We start from the raw sequence: 18,997 nt of genomic DNA, 5'->3' as shown, positions 1-18,997 counted from the left end.
TCCCAGCTGAAAACAGTGTTATTCTCACTGTGTGATACTCCGGCGTGTCTGTGTGTACGTGTGGTACTTCTGTGGATGCCTGAGTGTTACCTCTTTGGGGGTGTGGTGTTATGCTGTGTGTGTGTGGTGGTACTCTGAAAATGATGTCTCTGTGTGTATGCATAGGGACTGTGTGTGTGGAACTTTCCTTTGTGTGTGCAGTGTGTGTTTGATGGTGTGTGTGTGTGGTATTTCTGTGACAGCATGTCACCTCTCCAGTGTTAAAAGAGTTTCTTGCAAAAACCAGTGCGTGAGAAGGTGGTTTCACCTGCACACAGATCTGGGTCCCCAAAAACCAGTAACAGGTGGGAAGGGGCCTGTGGGATGCCGAGGGGAGTGGGCTACAGGAGCCCTGGGAAGCCCACCACAGCCGCTTCCTTTCCCAAGGACCCTCTCAGCTACTGCAGGCCCTGGATGGGGGGCTGAGGAAGCTGTAGGGCTGTGGTGCCCCATCTGAGGGCCACATCAGCCTCAGGACCACTGGCAAGTATCCCTTCCTCTGAGTTGGGGCCCAACCGGTATCCATTGCTCTCACTTTTCTAGCTTTCCTGGGCATGTTGGAGGTTCCAAGATCCCAGATCCAGCTTCCGGCCACACGCGGCCCCAGGACTCAGCCATGCAAGCCACACGGGCCACCAGCCATAGATCCAAAGTTCAGTGGAACATCATCATGTAATACCAGTGGGGAAATGAAATCCCTGAGAGGGGAAGGGACTTGCAACGGAAACGGCACAAATGTTAACCGTTCCGACTCTGGCTCCAGGCTCAGCTGCTATGGTCCAGCTCTCCTGAGAACGCTGGACCAGTGAGGCCAGGAGGCCATACCCCATACCAGCCAGCCAGGAGGGCAGCCACTGGCTCCAGACCCACAAGCACAAGTCCAGGGCCTGTTGCTTTTGCGGCTGGGGTGGTGCTGAGTACAAGATCCCACCATCATGGATTCACCCCAAGACCCTCAGTGCCAATGGGAGCCCCAGAGAGCCCCAGGAGGGGTGTGTGCAGCGGACAAGGGCACTCACCTGCAGCTCGGTCTGGAAGAAGAACTTCTGTGGGCACTGCGAGCAGTCGTAGATCTTGTCCTCCTGTCCGTGCACAGCAAAGATGTGCTGCTGCAACTTGTTGGCCTGGACGAAAACTGGACATGGACATGGACATGGCCATCAGGGGGCCAGACACTGGGGACACAGGCCCGGCCAACCAGAGCAGCTGCTCCACACCACTCCCACGTAGGGATCACCCAGGCATGGACACGGCGGCCAAACAATGGGCTACTGGAAACACTGTTGGCGCACGCTAGAGAGGGCTCAAGCCAGTGAAGTTGAACTCTGCCACTTATAGGCTGTGCAACACTGGACAAGTCACTTAACCTCTCTGGGCTTCATTTCCTGAAAAATGAGGATCACTAAAGTATGTAGTTCACTGGGTGGCTGGGAGGATCAAATGGGTTAATACTTGCAAAATGCTTAAAAGATGGCCTGGCACATAATTAGCCCAATGAATGTCATCGTCTTCATCATCGCCGTTTGCCAGATACCTTCCAAATGTGGGCTCCTTGAATACACACAGGCCTGTAAGGCGGGCACTGCTATTATCCCCATTTTATAGAAGAGAAAACTGAGGCACTGGGAACGTTGTGACTTGTCCCAGGTCTCACTCTGCAGGTGGCAGAGCTGAGATTTGATTTAAATAAGCTCAGCACAGTGTCTAGTACAGGAAGGCACTCAATTAACAGGAATCACTCATCTTGCTGAGGTTGTCAGCATCCTCGGATCTCCACACAGGGGCCCCCGTGTCCTGGATGGGCAGACCTGGCAACTGAGGCCCCTTGGTGCCAGCCCCCGACCCAGCTCACAGAGTGGGATGGTAACAGATGGGTGGGGGCTCCTGAGGTGGAGGGATTGAGAGGGAAGAGGCACCAGTGTGTGCCAAGACTCCTGGGAACCCCAGAGGGGTGTGAGTGTGCGGGGACTTCCCCCACTGCGGAGCCCCTTCCTCGGGCCTGTCGCAGAGCAGGTCACAGCCCCAGCCTCCCGGTGGCTGTATCCTCCATGTGGTCCGGACCCTGGGCACACACAGGAGGTGGCCCTGAAACAGCTGTGTGTCTGGGAGGTGAGCACTTCAGAGATCCCCTCCTGCCAGGCGCCCTCCCCAGGGTGGGCTTCCCGCCGTGGCAGACGACAGATGTCAGGGAGAGGCAGGGGAAGGCCAGCCTCCCCCACGCACACCGGCTGCCATCTGGGCAGCAGGAGGGGGGCCGGCAGAGCCCCTGAGACTCGCCTCAGGCCGGGACAGCCACTCGCCTGGGCCAGCAGCCAGTCTGGGGGCTGGGGACTTGGCCGGCAGAGATGCCCTTGACCCCTCCAGCCTGGAGCACGGATGAAGCAGGGGCTGGGACAGGCCAGGGAGGAGGGGGAGACAGGAGGTGTGCGAAGGGGGAACCCCACTGGTGCTGGACAGAGCTCAGAGACGAGCCTGGGGCCCGTGAAGGGCCAACTGCAAGGAAGGGCAAGGCTGGGTGGGAAAAAGCGTGGTAGCAGTTGAGTGCAGGGGTGGGAGGAGGGCTAGGAACCCACGCTGCCGAAGAGGAGAGAGCAGAGAGCGAAGACGGGAAGGGCCGGGGTCAGCTCTATGTGGAGGCAGGCGGAGCAATAGGGCTGCGGATCCCTCAGGGGCTTCCCCGTGAGCTCCGGGGCCACGTTGGGCCAGATGCTGAGGGCCAGGGATTGAAGCGGCCGGGCCCCCAGGTCCCTTCCCTCTCCCCACGTGCTCCCCGCCGGGCACACTTACCTGTGAAGCACACGGGACACTTGAAGGTGCCGCCCATGCCCTCGAAGCTGTGCTCGATGAGGTGACAGAGGAGCTTGGCCGGGGAGTCGAACATCTGGTTGCACAGCTTACACTCATGGTTGATGCCTTCCTCTGCAAGGAGAGCCACGGCCAGTCAGCAACCCTGCACACCGTGTCCTCCTGCAGGAGTCCACATGCCCCCAGGACACCCCAGGCCAGCTCTCCCTGACCCCCAGAACCAGGGCTGGGGAGGGGCTGTGGATGCCCAGACCCATCCCAGCTCTAGATGGTCCAGCTCCCGGAAGGCTAACAGACCCCAGGGGGCGCCAGCCCCAGATATCTGGCTCTTGAATGTGTCATTTGCTGTGATTTCTCCTGCTGGTCTAGCAACAAGGCAAGTAGCTTGAATCCTAGACTGTATCATAGAGGAGAGGGGCCCAGGATGCGGTCCGCATGGGAAAGGGAGTCCAAGCAAAATTTTAAAAAATCCAATAGACCATTTATCGAGCATGTACTGTGTGCCAGGCGGGGATTCTGTGGGGAGCTAAGCAGGTAATGCTCTTGCCCCCATTCTAGTGGTGGGGAGACAGATAATAAGGACAATCAACACATAAGCGTCAGGAGGTGACGAGGTAACACAGGGAGCTCTTGAGGGCAGAGTCGAGGGCAAGGCCCTGAGGTGGGCCCACGCGGGGCCATCTGGATGGCAGTGAGGGGGCAGTGCCTGACGGTTGGGGGGCCAGGGACAGCATGGGACAGTGGGGACCCAGGGATGCACTTTGCAAAGAGCCTTGCCGGCCACTAGAGGGCTTGGGGATTTTACTCTAAGAGGGATGGGCAGCCCCTGGAAGATACTGCAAAAAACAATAAAGTGTTCTTTTAAAAATTTGTAAACAGACAGTCTACCCAGTGCTCACGGACAGTGGAAAGACACCCTTTGCTGCTTCCAGATCAGAACACAGCTCCATCTCCCCACCTGGGGGCTGCTATGACCCTAAACCCTCACTCAAAGGTGCCTAGAGAAGAGAGGGTGACCTGAGCGCCAGCTTCCCAACAGCAGAGCTGAGGTCTGGTGCCCTGACACAGGACCAGCAGGGCACAGTTCAAATCTTGGCTTCTTCTTCAAGCCATGTGGCCTGGGCAACAGTTCACTTTCAGTAGAGTCCCTGCTTCACAGGGCTGTGAGAGAATGAAAGGGGCCATACCAGTGACCAGTGTGGCCCACTGGTCAGTAGCGGTGACGGAGAATCGCCCCAGCTTGAGTGTCACATCACCCAGGGTTGGAACCTGACTCTGCTACTTACTGCATGATCTTGGGCAAGTTATGTAACCTCTCTGTGCCTTGGTTTCCTCTTTTCTTAAATACTCAATAATAGCTTCCTTAACACTACACACCTACGAGAATGGCCAAAATACAGAACACAGACAATACCAAATGCTGGCAAGGATGTGGAGCAACAGAACTCCCATTCACTGTTGGTGAGAATGCAAACTAACACAGCCACTCTGCAAGACTGTTTGACAGCTTCTTAGAGAACTAAACATACTCGGGCTTCCCTGGTGGCACAGTGGTTGAGAGTCCGCCTGCCGATGCAGGGGACGCAGGTTCGTGCCCCGGTCTGGGAAGATCCCACATGCCGCGGAGCGGCTGGGCCCGTGAGCCATGGCCACTGAGCCTGCGTGTCCGGAGCCTGTGCTCCGCAACGGGAGAGGCCACAACAGTGAGAGGCCCACGTACCGCAAAAAAAAAAAACAAAACAAAACAAAAAAAAACTAAACATACTCTTACCATATGATCCAGCAATCTCACTCCTTGGTATTTACCAAAAGGAGTTGAGAACTTATGTCCACACAAAAGCTTGTGCGTGGATGTTTATAGTAGCTTTATTTAAAATTGCCAAACCTTGGAAGCAACCAAGATATCCTTCAGTAGACGAGTGGACACATAAACTGTGATACATTCAGACAATGGAATATTATTCAGTGCTTAAAAAAAAGACATTGGGGCTTCCCTGGTGGCGCAGTGGTTGAGAATCTGCCTGCTAATGCAGGGGACACGGGTTCGAGCCCTGGTCTGGGAGGATCCCACATGCCGCGGAGCAACTAGGCCCGTGAGCCATGGCCGCTGAGCCAGCGCGTCTGGAGCCTGTGCTCCGCAACAAGAGAGGCCGCGACAGTGAGAGGCCCGTGCACCGTGATGAAGAGTGGCCCCCGCTTGCCGCAACTAGAGAAAGCCCTCGCACAGAAACGAAGACCCAACACAGCAAAAATAAATAAATAAATTAAAAAAAAAAAAAAGACATTGAGGAACCTTAAATGCATATTACTAAGTGAAAGAAGCCAATCTGAAAAACACTACATATTGTATGATTCCAACTATTCTGGAAGAACTATGCAGACAATAAAAAGCTCAGTGGTTACTGGGGCTGGGTAGGGAATGAATAGCAGAGCACAGAGGAATTTTAGGACATGATACCACTATGTATGATATCATGCTAATAGGTACATATCATTATACACGTGTCCAATCCCACAGAACGTACACCAAGAGTGAGCCCCAAGGAAAACTACGGACTTTAGGTGACTACGATGCTTCACGTTAGGTTCATCTTCACAAGAAAAATGTACCATCATGGTGAGTAATGTTGAAAATGTGGGAGGCTATGCACGTGTGGGGCAAGGGATCGAAGGAAAGTGTGTATCTTCCTCTTGATTTTACTGTAAACCTAAAACTGCTTTTTAAAAAGCCTTTGAAGAACAGGCTTTAAAACAACGTCAATCCCGGGACTTCCATGGTGGTCCAGTGGTAAAGAATCTGCCTTCCAATGAAGGGGATGCGGGTTGGATCCCTGGTCGGGGAACTAAGATCCCACATGCCCCGGGGCAACTACTGAGCCCGCGCGCCTCAACTAGAGAGCCCACGTGCTGCAACAAAAGATCCCGCACGCCTCAGTGAAGATCCCACGTGCCACAACCAAGACCTGACACAGCCAGAGAAATAAAGAAAATAAAGAAAATAAATATTTAAAAAAGCCAATCCCCCCCATCAAATAGCCTTCCTCTTATAGTTGATGTGAGAATTAAATGAGTTAATACTCCTTTAATACATGAAAAGGGGTTTTGACCAGCCCCTGGCACACAACAAGCACTCAATAGGTGTTTGTTGCCAAGCGTGCCAGTATCGGGGAGAGTATTATCTGGGACAGCCAAGGACACAGGCTCCCCTCGGGCTCCCCCAGGGAACCAGCCTCACCAAAGGTGCCAGGTGCTCCGATTAGCCCTCAAAGGCAAGAATTAGGTAGCAGAGGGGCTCTGCCAGTGGCAAAACACAAACACAGATGGGCTGAGGCTCCTGGCGAGTCCCTGGGTCCCCAGGCCCTGGCAGGGGCTGGCAGGGACAGCAGGCATCCCCCTGGCCCAGCCTTCCCCCACCCCCACCCCCGCCCGGCACCCCACCGCAGAGGCGCAAACACACACGTGCGTGTGCAGGTGGGCCTGCCCCACATAGCCCACTGGCTGGAATCTTCCGGGTGTTTGTCACGCCCCTGGAGCCCCGGCAACTAGGCCACATGCACCCGACAGAGATTCAAGCTGATCTTCCATTTATACTGGCGAAAAAGGAATTCATTGACAAGTTTTGGGACACAGGGCAGGCTCAGCACGCTCGCCTCACAGGCCCCAACGCACGTCCTCCACTTCCCTCAGGGAGGCTCTCATCATAATTAGAGATGGCCTCCAGTGTGGGGGGACTGCCTCAGAAGACCCCCCCCCCACAACACATGCCCTGCTCACCCCCTCCCCCGCCCAAACAGTGCTTCGCAGAGCCTGGCACAGAGTAAGGAATGAGTGAATGAATGAATGAATGAATGAGAGAGATATCACCCTTATATATGCCCTCCCTGTTAGGATGTGGACATCTCCTGCACATTAATGAGGCAGAGGGTATGTGAAGATGATGACTGTACAGAGGTTTCTATTTTAGTTAACTGAAGTTTAAGTTTATAACAAATTGACTCTCAGAATTAACCCTGCTTGCTGGGAAAGCCACGTTTCTAGGAGAGAAAAAATGGGTTCAGAGGATTAGACCACTTGCTGAGGTAACACAACCAGCTGGGGGTGGTACTCTGAACAAGATACAAAGCCCTCCCTATCCTTACGCATCCCACCTGCACACCACCTCCAGGCAGCCTCCCCGACTATGCCAGCTTGCATGGCTGCCCCTGGCTGGGCACAGTGACCCTGGATTCATCTAACCATATCCCATGAGTCTTCCTGATCCCGGCAACTAGGCTATAGGCACAGATAATGTCCTCTCCTCTGGTCCCCAAAGCATGAGGCTCCACCTGGGCCCACAGGAGGGACTCAGGAAATACTCATGGAGAAGAGATGCCCTGGCCGGTCTCTCCCCCTCTGCCCAGCTAGAGCGGGTTCCCTGGGCTTGAGATGGCAAAGGAGGATGTACTGCTGTCTGCCGAGTGAGGGCCTTTATCCACTTGGCTGTGAATGGAGACGTGCCCATCTGATACACAAACACGGAGAAGACAAAGAACGCTCCTGCAACTTATAAATCGGAGAAATCACGTCTGACAGTCACTTTCCGTCCTCCGAGCGCTGAGCAATTCATCAGCCGGTCCCCCCGATTCATAGACGCAGCTACACCCTGCACCCATGTTCACAAATACGTGCACAGTCAGGCGGACTAGAGTTGCAAGCCGGTTCCGGGGCCGAAACAGCTGCCATTTAAGCAAATCACAGCCCCAAACCGGTGCCCATGTGAGGTTCCGGGATAATTAGATCAAGAGCCCGATAGACAACTATCTGGTCCCTTTCCTCACTCCCCACCTAACGTGTTTAAGAGTCAAACCGGGGAGACAGGAGAGGGAAAATAAAACAAGCAAAAAAGTAAAAGTGGGTGAAAAATAATAAAGCCTGAGGACTTCCCATAGACCTGGGAACCTCTCCCACTTGAAGGCAGACCTTCTGATTTGCAAATCTTCTTCCTGAAGGACGAGGCCCTCTCCCCACCGGTGGGGGCTAGAGGGGCTCCCTGGGGGGCCCATTATGTGCACCTCTGCCTACAAAACCATCCAAACAAACAGTGGGGAGGGGTGGCAGGGGCTGCCCCAGTTAGTGTGCAAACACTCCTTTGCGTGCCCGTGACCCAGTACCAGCCAGCCCGTGGCTATCGAGAGAACTCACTGTCACCATCACTCTCACCCCACCGGCGCTGACAACCTTTCATTCCATCCCAAGTCGCAGGGTCTGAAGACAGCAGCACCCTCGGAGAGTAACTTTCCTGAATTATATAAGATCACACAGGCTCGGCGACACCTTGCAGCAGAATGACAAAGCTGTCTGGGAGTCCACAGGCCCCTTCGCCCCGGCGTGGGGCTGGAGGATTTTGTGAGTGAAGAGGCACAATCGCTTCCTCTTCTTTCTGTTCTTTTTTTTTTTTTCTTTATAGCACATGACAGGCGTCCATAAGAGAGACCCACGCAACTCAAGTGAATTATGCAGCCCCGCTCATCTGTAAAGTGAAATGCAGATTTCACCCACTTGCTGTGCCGGAGCGTGCCTCCCAGTCCCCATAAGTCAGGGCTGGCACGCGGAGTCTATTGATTTATTATGATTTTTTAAAAATAAAAATAAATAAAAACCCAAACTGCCAAACAAACAACCCGACAAGCATGAAAATCCCAGAGTCCCTCTCTCTCTTTTATTTTTTTCCTCTGCTCAGGAATAATAAGTGTTAATTTTACACTTCATTTCTCAAAAAAATAATAGGATGTGCTTTTGCTTAAAACCAAGTCAGCCTGCTGGAACCTTTCAGGCTGAAACTGTGTCAGCCCAAAAGGGGAGCAGAGGGCTTTGTGGAAGAGCATCGTGCCGAGATGATAGCTCCCTGTAATGTCCTCGGTACCGACTTTTGTCTCCAAAAGCATTTGATCCCTGGCAGACACATACTTATTTCCATACAGGTCTTGGGGGAAGCCAGGAGGAGAGAAAGCTGATTATCAGAATCCTGAAGGTGAAGCTCAGGTGGGCCCCACTGATGTCAAAGGCAGGCCTGGGCACACACTCCGAGGCCATAATTTGCTGCCTGGGAGGGAGGGGCAGCAGGCTGCAGTGGGGAGGGGACAGAGCATTGTTCTTGGACTCTAATGCACTGAGCATGACCCGCTCCCACCACAGCTGTGGGCCCTGCCTGGCCCTTCTCTAAGCAGGGACCCCACTGGGAAAGGCTGCCCCTGAGAGCGGTATCGTTCATGTGTATACCCCTCTAGGAGAGAACCAGTGACGGCCACCTGTGGAGACAGGGGACATGATTAGCTACCTCCATTCAGGAAGCAGCAATTAAGGACACAAGAGTTAGAACCAGAAACACCTGGGTTTGAATTCCACTCCATCACCCACTCGCTGTGTGTACTTGGATAAGTTCGTTAACCTCTCTGAGCTTTAGCTGCTTCTGCTAGAAAACGGGAAGCATCATCACAGGGTTTTGTAAGGTAGCCAAGCAGGCTTCCTCTGCCACAGGACGACTGCCCTCACTGAGACACCCTTCCTGCAGATCAACTCTTCATCCCCCTCCCCTCACTTCATCCAGGTGTCTGCTCAGATGATGTCACCACCGAGGCCTACCCAGACACCGCCCGGCAAAGACAGCGCACACACCCCATCCTTTCTAGAGCCTTACCCACCTTGAATTTCCTTGAGAATGCTCACTGCCAGCTGGCATAGTACAGAGATGATTGTTTATTTTAACTCTCTGACTCTCTTTTTCACACGTACACAGAGAACACACACACACAGAAAGAATAATATAAGCTCCACGAGGGCTATTTTGCTCACTACTATGTCACCAGTGCCTGGAACAGGGCCTGGCACAAAGTAGGTGCTCAGTAAATAGGGAATGAACGATTTGTGTAAAGCACTTAATACAATGCTTGGAACATGGGGAGGAGATACTGGTAAATGCCAGTTACCAGACACCGGTGGTCCCCCCGAAACTTTTAGGACTGAGGGCTTATAAAAAGCTGTTCTTGCCTTCAGGAACTTGCTGTTTGGATCCTCACAAGATGGCCTGGTCCAGGAGTGCAGGCACCAAGGGGCTCCCTCAACTGACAGAAGAGGAAAAGAAGCTTAGAGGGCAGAGCCCCTACCAGGGAGGGGGCAGAGTGAGGCGGGGGTGAGGTGCATGCTGGTCACCACAAGCAGCCCTCTCTGGCTTTAGAAAATACCAAAAAGGCCACAGGACTTGAGACCTGGGACCTAGCAAGCCACCCTCTGCTCCTCAATCACCCAAAAACCTCTGGCAAGAAGGAGGACAGTCAGACCCACCCTCCACGTTTCCATGTCTGAGCCAGGTGGGCCCCCCTGCCAGCGCCAGCACCAGCGTCAACTACAGGTGGCAGAAGCGCTGGGGACTTTTCCCAGGTGAGGGGAGGTGGCAGTGCCCACAGTGACACAGCCTGGGCCAGCCCCAGGCTGCAGCGTTGTCCCTGCAACAGCATCTCTGCAAACGGAGGGAGCTGAAGAGGGGTGCACAGGCTGCCTGGCCGAGCTGAAATCCTCTGTCACCAGCTCGGGTAACGAACTTCACCGGACTTCAATTCCACAGTACCGGGGGCTGAGCCCACGGCCCACCCCAAGGGTCAGGTCAACTAAAGGCCCCTGAGGTCCAGGGGCCCAGGCTCATGGCGATAAGGAAGAAGAAGCAAATGAGAAGGCAAGAGGAGGACCCTGGGAGAGGACCTCTCTGACGCCACGCCAGTAAATAACCAACCTCAAACAGACAGGTAATAGAGACAAGGGCCGATGGGGACCTCCGTCCTTTGTTCTCTATGAAGAACAAAGACCTCTGGGCAGAAGAGACGAGGGCAGGCAGATAATAATATCTGGGCAGCCAGATCAGCTTGTTTATCTATTGATCTGTCATTAAATACCACAGGAAACGAACCCAGGCAAGCCAAGAGGAGAGGGGAGGGAGGACATTTGGGCTGGGGTTGACGAGGGGCAAAGGAGGAAACAGGGTCTGAGGCGGGCTCCTTCACCAGAGGCCAGGCGGAAACCAGGGAGCCTGGAAGCGGGGGCAAGGGCTGATCTTGGGATCCCCAACCCAGTAGGCCCCAGCTTCCCTCCAGCATCTACATCCCTGCTGGGCAAGGTGTGGTCTCTGGCCTCACCTGGGAGCTGGTCAGAAATGCAGAAGCTCAGGCCCCATCCCAGACCCACAGAAGGAGAATCTGCATTTTAAAAGTGCTCCAAGGATCTGGAGGTGCATTCAAGTTTAGGGAGCACTGAGCTCTATAAAAGGGCTTCTGGGGACGCTGATCTCACTAGAACCCTGTTGTGATGAAGCTGTACCTTCGCCAGGACTGTATGTCTCGGATGTCTAAAACGGAGTCCACTTTTCCACAGCTGCTTTTGGTCCACACTTTACAGAAGGCTGAGAAATCCTCGACAATGGGAAACACTTTCCTGTTATCATGACCGGGATGAAAATGGTGAGGGTGTCTTTGGAGGGGAGACTCTGCAGTGGGCAGCTAACACTCCCCCAGGCCACCTCAGCATCCCCACGGCCCCAGACCCCCAGTGCCAGGGTGCTCGGGGTGCCCAGGGCCTCCCATCACTCAAGAATACCCAACCATTGCTTGAAGGCATGCCCCACCACCGCTGCCCCCATTTTGGGTCCCCATTATCTTAATTGATCCTGGAGGATGGGCTGTGCCCTCCCTCCTCCCCTCAGAGGCACCTTCCCAGACCTCTCTGGCCAGGAGGGACCCATCTCATGGTCCCCCATGCTTCAGAAAGGCTTATAAATTAGCTCTGGCAGCCTGAACTGGGGCCCCACAGGGGACCTGGGCCCTCTTCAAAACAGAGCCCTGACAATTAGGCAGCCTGAGTTTTGAAAGGCTTGGGATTGATGGCGTGGACAGTAAAAATATCACCTGGGGAGCTGGGTGTAGTCCTCTGAGGGTTGCCTGAGGTCAGTTGCCATGGCGACGGAGAATGAGCTCAACCTTGTAACTGACCCTTATCTTTTTTTGATCTGTGGGCCACTTGGGGCCAAGGCTTGAAATCAACTGGAAAATAATCCGGTCACATATCAGAAAGAAAACTATTTATACTTATTTATCCAGGTACCCACCAACGTCCGCCATGGACAAGGATGCCAACGTCCCAATAAACTGACACGGCACATCCACGCGGAGGCTACCAGTTGGCAGGAAAAGGGGAGGCTGAATTCCCCATCTCGGCAGAACGTAGCTCTATCCCCATGCTGGCAGGCATAGGCAGGTGGAAAGGGTTACCCTCCCCAACGTCTCGCATCACTCTAGCCGGAAGCGCTGGGCCCTCTTGCCCTCCGGTAAAAGTCCACCAGAGGAGTGGGGCTCTGAGATTTCTACTCTCGTCTGGTACTCGGGCGTTGTTTCAGCCTGGCTAGATCACTAGGCTGTCTAGCTTTATTCCAGGGTCGGAAGAGGCGTGTTCCCAGCCTTGAGGCGGGACAGGGATGTCGAGTAGATGTGCCTCGCTCTCTGCACCTGGGGGAATTGCTGACGTGGGGTTTGGGGAAACAGGCTGAGGGGACAACTACAGGCCCTTCTTCCTGCACACACACCCCCGAGGGCCTGGCCGGATCAGCCGCCCGTGCACCCACTCCAGGGTTCCCGTGGCAAGACGGCCATCTGGCCAGGGCCTGTCTCCAGCATGCTGCTATCCTAAGTTACAAGTGCTCGCTCACTCTCTCCTCCGAAACTCAAATCAGAAGACTCCAGATGGTTCCATTGACCGACTGCTCCCAAGAGCCATGTCAGATGGATCTTAGCTAGGGGTCAGTTAAGCCTGAGCATGATTCCGGGTAAATTTCCCTTGAGATTTCCCATCACAGCAAACAGGACAGTTCAACTGCCTGCCTCTCTCCCACCCTTGTTTCATCAAGATGATCTTCTTTTGGGAGTGGGGGGAAAACACGCCTGTGAACTAGGCAGCTCGGAAGATATTCCTGGCTCCCCTCAGACCTGCAGGGTGACTGGGCTGAGCACTTTCCCTCCAGGCCTCAGTCTCCTCATCTGTGAAATGGGGAGAAAGTCGCCTCCCTCACAGGGCTGCAATGAAGAGTGAGTGAAAAGGAGGATTACAGCACCACCGCCAGTGCTACTATCGCTGCTTTGGTTCTTTCCCACATGATTGGACCCTGAAACTCCACACCCAGGGTCTTGTAACACAAGCCCTCTGCGGGAGTCACCAGGGCAGTTGAATCCACCTTCAGTAAACATTTCAAGAGCCCTTAGCACCCGGCACATTGCAGCTATGCGATCTATGTTACATCCACCCACAAAATACCTCTGGGTCCATTTTCCTTGTCTCTATCCTCTTCCGCCTCCACACCCCTCCTCATATTTGCGAGGGCAAAAGCTGTGTCCAGATTTCAAACCCTTTGGCTCAGCTCTGGCTCACTGCAGCTCCCTGCTTCTGACCACAGGAGTTCACTCCATCTCCCCTCAGATGCTCCTGCGACCAGTTTCATATTTCTTCCTGGTTCTTCTCATAGTTCCTTTCTCTTAAAACTCACTGGGATTTCTATGGAGGTCAAAGCAGAGCCTGAGACGAGGACACGACTCAGGTTCATGTGTTCCCCCACCCCCTGGGAATGGTCAGCCCTTCTTCATAGCTGGGCCCATGCACAGAGCTCCCTAAGGGCCCCAGTGCTCTAAGAATCTCCAACAGAGGCTGGCCCCGCTGGACCGGGTCCTCGATGGAGGGAGGCTCCTTCTGGTGCTAGGATCTGCTTCCGTGCTGCCGGGGAACCCAGCCCTGGATGGTTAATGAGAAAACACACGATCTTTGCAGACAGCTCTGCTTACAGACTTCTTTGGCAAAAGAAAAGTCAACCAGGCCCTGGACAGGTCCTCCAAGAGATGGGAGGTGCCGATCTCAGCTACTTTAAGGAAAGAGAGCGAAATAAATGAGTAAATGATCAAATCAACCACAGACAGATTGGTGGGCCTTCAATGAGAACCTGAGGGAGAGAGAACTCTTGGAGTTCTAAAGAATCCAAACTTCTAGAACTTGAGACTCTGGGGGCTTGAAACATCCTACTGATGAAGACATTCCATGGCCCTCCTCACACACCGGCCCCCGCAACTGCAAAAGACAAAGACGCTCAGAAAATAAAGATTCTGCTACATCCCCTGGGGACCCACTTCTTAACACGCCAAACACCTACTGATGTATATCCCTGATCATCAGACTCAAGTTTTCCACAACAGGCAACAGCTTAAAAATCCATCACGCTAATAATCCTCAGATTAATGGCCTCTAATAACATACAATTAACGGGACAGGCAGGCTGCAAAACTCTTACTGTCACCGACCCTGCCAGGGACACATGAATTACCGCTGCTTCAACTACAAGGGCTGTCTCTGCGGCTGACATCGTTTTTTCCCCTACCAAGATCATTTTGTAAAATGAGCACCAGCAATGCAACAAAAACCCAGACACCTACCCGCATGCACACAAACACAGGGCACCCATGCAGGCGGCTGGTAGCACCACTTTTTTTTTTAAGTTTTCCATCCAGGTAGACACAGAATTGTCCCTGCAGCTCCTAATACTTAAAGCAAGAAGACCTACTGCTCAGCCTGGAAACTGCAATTCACCATGAAAAAAGTGACAAGACTAGAAAATAATAACTGACTGCTATTGCAAAGTTTTCAAAAGTATGCATCTGCTGGATGTGAACTGTCCAATATGGTCATTACTCAAGGGGCTATTTAAATCTAAATTAATTAAATAAAATTAAAACTTCAGTTCTGCACTTCAAGTGTGCAACAGCAATGCGGTTAGCGGCTACCGAGTGGGATGCCGTAGAAGGTTTTCATCCTGGCAGAAAGTTCTATTGGCCAGCGCTGTGCACATTGCAAGCGAGGCAAGGGCAGGGGCTCTCCCCCGTCTTGTTCGACACCATAATCCCAGAACCGACAACAGCGTGTGGCACACAGCCGGCGCTAGATACTTATTGAGTTGTGGTATGTGCGTTTCCCAAATGTTGTAAAGAACGCCTCATCCGTTTTGCCTGTTAGTGTTTATTACAACTGCTCTGCGTGGGAAATGCTCAGATGTGAACTTCTCTGACCTTCAACTTAAACCTCTACCCTGATAATTATGTGGTCGCTTTCCCCAGGGCAGAGAAGAACACAGTGGATGCAGGAAACTTCGAGAGTCACGAGGTTTCTCTGAAGGGCACAACCCAGATAAATGGGTAACTCTGACCCATAGGTTGTGAGGTGGGTCACTAACTAGGGGTCACTAGCTCGTCAGGGGCCCACCTGGCACCCCACCGCTGAGCAACCCGCGTCTTCCGCTCCCTGCATCACCCCGAGAAACGGCAGAATGTCAGCAGACAGAGGACACCTATGGGCGGTCAAGGCCAAGAGAGAGAATGACCGATGCAGGCAATTCCCACCTGTACACTGGCTCAGCCCCACTGCTCGGGAAGGAAGTGTCTGCTCGAAATTGTAAGGCTTACCAGTGGTGTGCGGTTCCCCGGTTCTGCTTCTGCACGTTACATCTCAAAGCACCAGGTTTTTTCTGTGACCCGAGTAAAATGAAAACTGGGCATTCAAAGGCCACATGGAATAAATGAATACATTCAAACCAACAATACACCCTTCACATCGTCACACGATCCCCATCATAATACCCACACTGAGCTGCCCTGGGGGAGCAGTCCTGTCTTCAGTTCGGCTGAGGGGCCCCAGGAGCTGGCAAAGCTCGGCGTTGCAGCCCGGCCCTCTAAGGCGTTTCCTTAGACGGAATTTTCTTCTGGTCCGCTCTCCCCGCGCCCCCTCCTCAACCATCAGCACCAAACTAACACCTTGCTGACGGCAAGCACAGCGCTCCCGCCTTTCTTTCTTTCTCCAACAGACCCAGACGGAGGCCTCCCGGATCCCCCAGGCTCACTTCTGACATTAACGCGGGTTTCTTCACCTCCCAGAGCCGAGCTCTCCCACACAGCTACCTGGGATGCCTTGGGGCCAGCACCCAGAGACCAGGTGGGGCTCTGCCATCTCTAGGCAGCTCAGGTGCCGTAGCCCAGCTCCCAGAGGCCGGCCAGTCCGCCTCTGCCCACAGCCAGCTCTGTCCACACCCGGTCGCGCCTTCACCCGCCTACAGGGTCCCGAAGCCTGAGGTCTGCTCCCATCCCACCCACCACCCCTAGCCCGAGGGGGCAGTTAACTGACAGCGCCTGACAGCCCCTACCCCCGGAAGAACAGGGGACACGGGCAGCCTGTGCAGGAGGAGGAAGCAGACGAACTGCTGAGAGGTTGGGGGGCGGGGGTGGAGGCCACCCCCATGCAGCCCTCCACCCTCCACGCTGGCCCAGCAAGCGGAACAGCTGCCATTAGCTGTGATGAGAGGCAGGCAGCTCGAGGCCCACGCACCGCGGCAGGAAAATGTCGCTCTGTACAGCTCTGGCTGGCATCTCGCCTTTTTGCTTCTTGGAAAAGACGGCTTCATAGACACTCTCAGAAAAAAGCACATCAACGGCTGGCCATTCACCCTTTGCTCTCCGCCCTCCTGGCCCGGCTCACCATGCCTGCCCGTCTCTCCCCGCTCAGTCCATCCCGAGCACAATGACTGGATAATCCTCCCCAGGCTCGACGGCCGTCATTTCACTCTCCTCCTCAAGAACCTTCAGTGGCTCCCTTTCTCCTAGTGAAATCTCAACAGCCCAGGCCCCACTAACCACACCCTATTTCCAGCCACACCCACACCCCCTGCCACACTGGTCTCCTCGCTCTCAGGACCTTGCTCACTCCTGACTCTGCACCTTGATACAAACAGTTCTCCGTGCTTTGCCTCTGTCCTTCCAACCACGACGTTCCAAGAGAAAGTCCTACACAGGCATTCGAGTCTCCGGTTCCACTTGCACCAAAAGCTATTCATAGTTTTGTGAAATAAAAAGCGGTCTTTCGGGCATCCCCGCTGGTGCAGTGGTTAGGAATCCGCCTGCCAATGCAGGGGACACGGGTTCGTGCCCTGGTCCGAGAAGATCCCACATGCCGTGGAGCAACTAAGCCCGTGCGCCACAACTACTGAGCCTGTGCCCTAGAGCCTTCAAGCCACAGCTACTGAAGCCCGCGTGCCTAGAGCCCGTGCTCCGCAACAACAGAAGCCACCGCAATGAGAACCCGCACACAGCAACGAAGACCCAATGCAGCCATAAATAAATAAATAAATAAATTTATTTACTTATTAAAAAAAAAAAAGGTGGGGGGGGGGTCTTTCCAAAAATTCGTCCCTTTGCTTAAGCTAACTTGACTTGCTGTCACCTGCAACCCAAACAGTCCTGGCTAATAAATTCCCTGAAGACAAAAACAGCATTTTTTTTTTTTTACTTGTCTGGTGTTTCTAATCGGGCCAGACAAACATGAGGTGCTCAATTAATGCTAATACTTTGGTTGGTCAGTAGATTCGTACCCCCGTCCTCATGGCTCTGGACTCTTCCCTGGAGCATGCAGCCTGGGGGTTCCCGTACTCAATGCTGTCCCAGACGTAGGAGCTCAGACACACGGCTCTGTGTCCACAGACACCCTCTACGTGCCTAGGATCGAGTCCCGATAGCATGCGGATGGTGACAGAGCAGGACCCAGTCTGCCCTACGACCCTACCCTCACCCCAAGAAACGTGCTGTTCTCGGGGCTGGACACAGCCCCTCACTTGCTCACTCGGTGCACTCAGCCAGCACAGCACGTGGAGAGAAGTGTAGGTTCAGAGCCAGTGTTCGAATGCCCCTGCTGCCTCCTACTAGCTGTTGGGTGTTGGATGAGTGATCAAATCTCCCTGAGCCACAGTCGCCCCAAATGTGGAATGAGAACCGGCACAGGACCGACCTCATCGGGCTGTTGTCAGGGTGAATGGCCTCAGAGCACCAGTGCTGTTATTATTATCACCACCATCACTGTTGTTGACCGTGTCAGGTCTGGGTGAGGCCCTGGGGTAACAGGTCAATGAGACACTATCCGTGACCCCCAAGCTGCTCAGGGGTGAGGAGCTTGGGAGGCCAGATGAAGGGACCTGGCGTGTGTGACAATGCAGTCACCCAGAAACCCTGAAAATACCCCAGATTGGGCCCTTAAGAACCCCTGGGGTGGGGGGTGGAGCTCTAGGGGAGACGGATGGTTGGCAGCCTCTGTAGGGGGAGCAGCTGAGAGGAGTTGGGTGCCCAGCAGCCCAGCCCGGCCCATACCAGGGCCCTGGATCTTCCTCACTGGCCATGTCACAGCCTTGCTGACCCAGCACCCAGGATGCAAGTGCCTTTCCACTGGAGGGCAGAGGCTCGGTGTGAGGACACAGGGTCCCCCTGTCATTGAAAGGCTTGTTCTGGTAAGATGATGCTTCCATCCCCACTGGACATGACCGGGAGATGGACACACACACACACACACACACACACACCCCTCCAGAACCCATTTCCAGTTCCCACAAATTAAAGCAGTTCTCAGTACAGTACTTCCCACTGCAGCAAAGGCCGTAGCCCCAAGTTCACCCACAATGTTAACCTCAGAATCTGGGGGCGGGGGGGAGGGGAAGAAATCCAAAGCCTTCACTTCATGCTTTAATCACACCCTGAATGTACAGAGGCCCAACCTTAACGACAATCCAGAAACCACAGGCCAGATTCTAGCAAAGTACCTTGAATTCTGGTTCCAAATTCAAGAGCGTGTCTCCAACGAGACCCCTCCAGGCAGCACAGTGCCTGGCCCTATCCTTGCTTCCGTCTGGACGGCAGAGCTGAGAAAAGCAGGAATCCCATAGGCCTTCCGAGGGCTGCATACGTGTCGGCAGGACTGGGATCCAGCATGAAAACAGGGCCCAGGTGGCCTTCTGCCCAGGTCATAACAGAGCTCACCTCCCTGCCTCCCCGCGGGCGAGGCCCTCCCCTGAATGCCCTCCGCCCCTCCCTGCCAACAGCAAGACGTCTTCAGAGCACAGCTCAGGCTCCCACCTCGACAGGAGCGAGTCCTGCCACCTGCCCCCCTACCTCCAGACTCATACGGGACCCCTGCTCTTTGCACCCGAGACCCGTCCCCACCTCCTCGGTGCACTCACACATGTTCCCGCCTCTCTCCAGGTACCCAGTGCCTGGTAAGAGCCCGCACA

The 18,997-nt window shown here is 54.1% G+C and overlaps 1 protein-coding gene across 1 annotated transcript in view; it reads right to left on the bottom strand.

Annotated features, from left to right (window-relative positions):
- The window catches only part of ZNF423 (zinc finger protein 423), a 328,168-nt gene that overhangs the window by 28,134 nt on the left and 281,037 nt on the right, over nt 1-18,997 (bottom strand). Inside the window, exons 6-7 of the mRNA XM_079908498.1 lie at nt 2,827-2,958; nt 1,059-1,174 (exon numbers count right to left, since the gene is read on the bottom strand). Coding sequence (XP_079764624.1) covers nt 1,059-1,174; nt 2,827-2,958 — 248 coding nt within the window. The remainder of the gene's footprint in view (nt 1-1,058; nt 1,175-2,826; nt 2,959-18,997) is intronic.

The sequence above is a fragment of the Stenella coeruleoalba genome, assembly GCF_951394435.1.
Source record: "Stenella coeruleoalba genome assembly, chromosome: 20".
Classification (NCBI taxonomy): Eukaryota; Metazoa; Chordata; class Mammalia; order Artiodactyla; family Delphinidae; genus Stenella; species Stenella coeruleoalba.
This window is presented reverse-complemented; position numbering and strand designations above follow the sequence as displayed.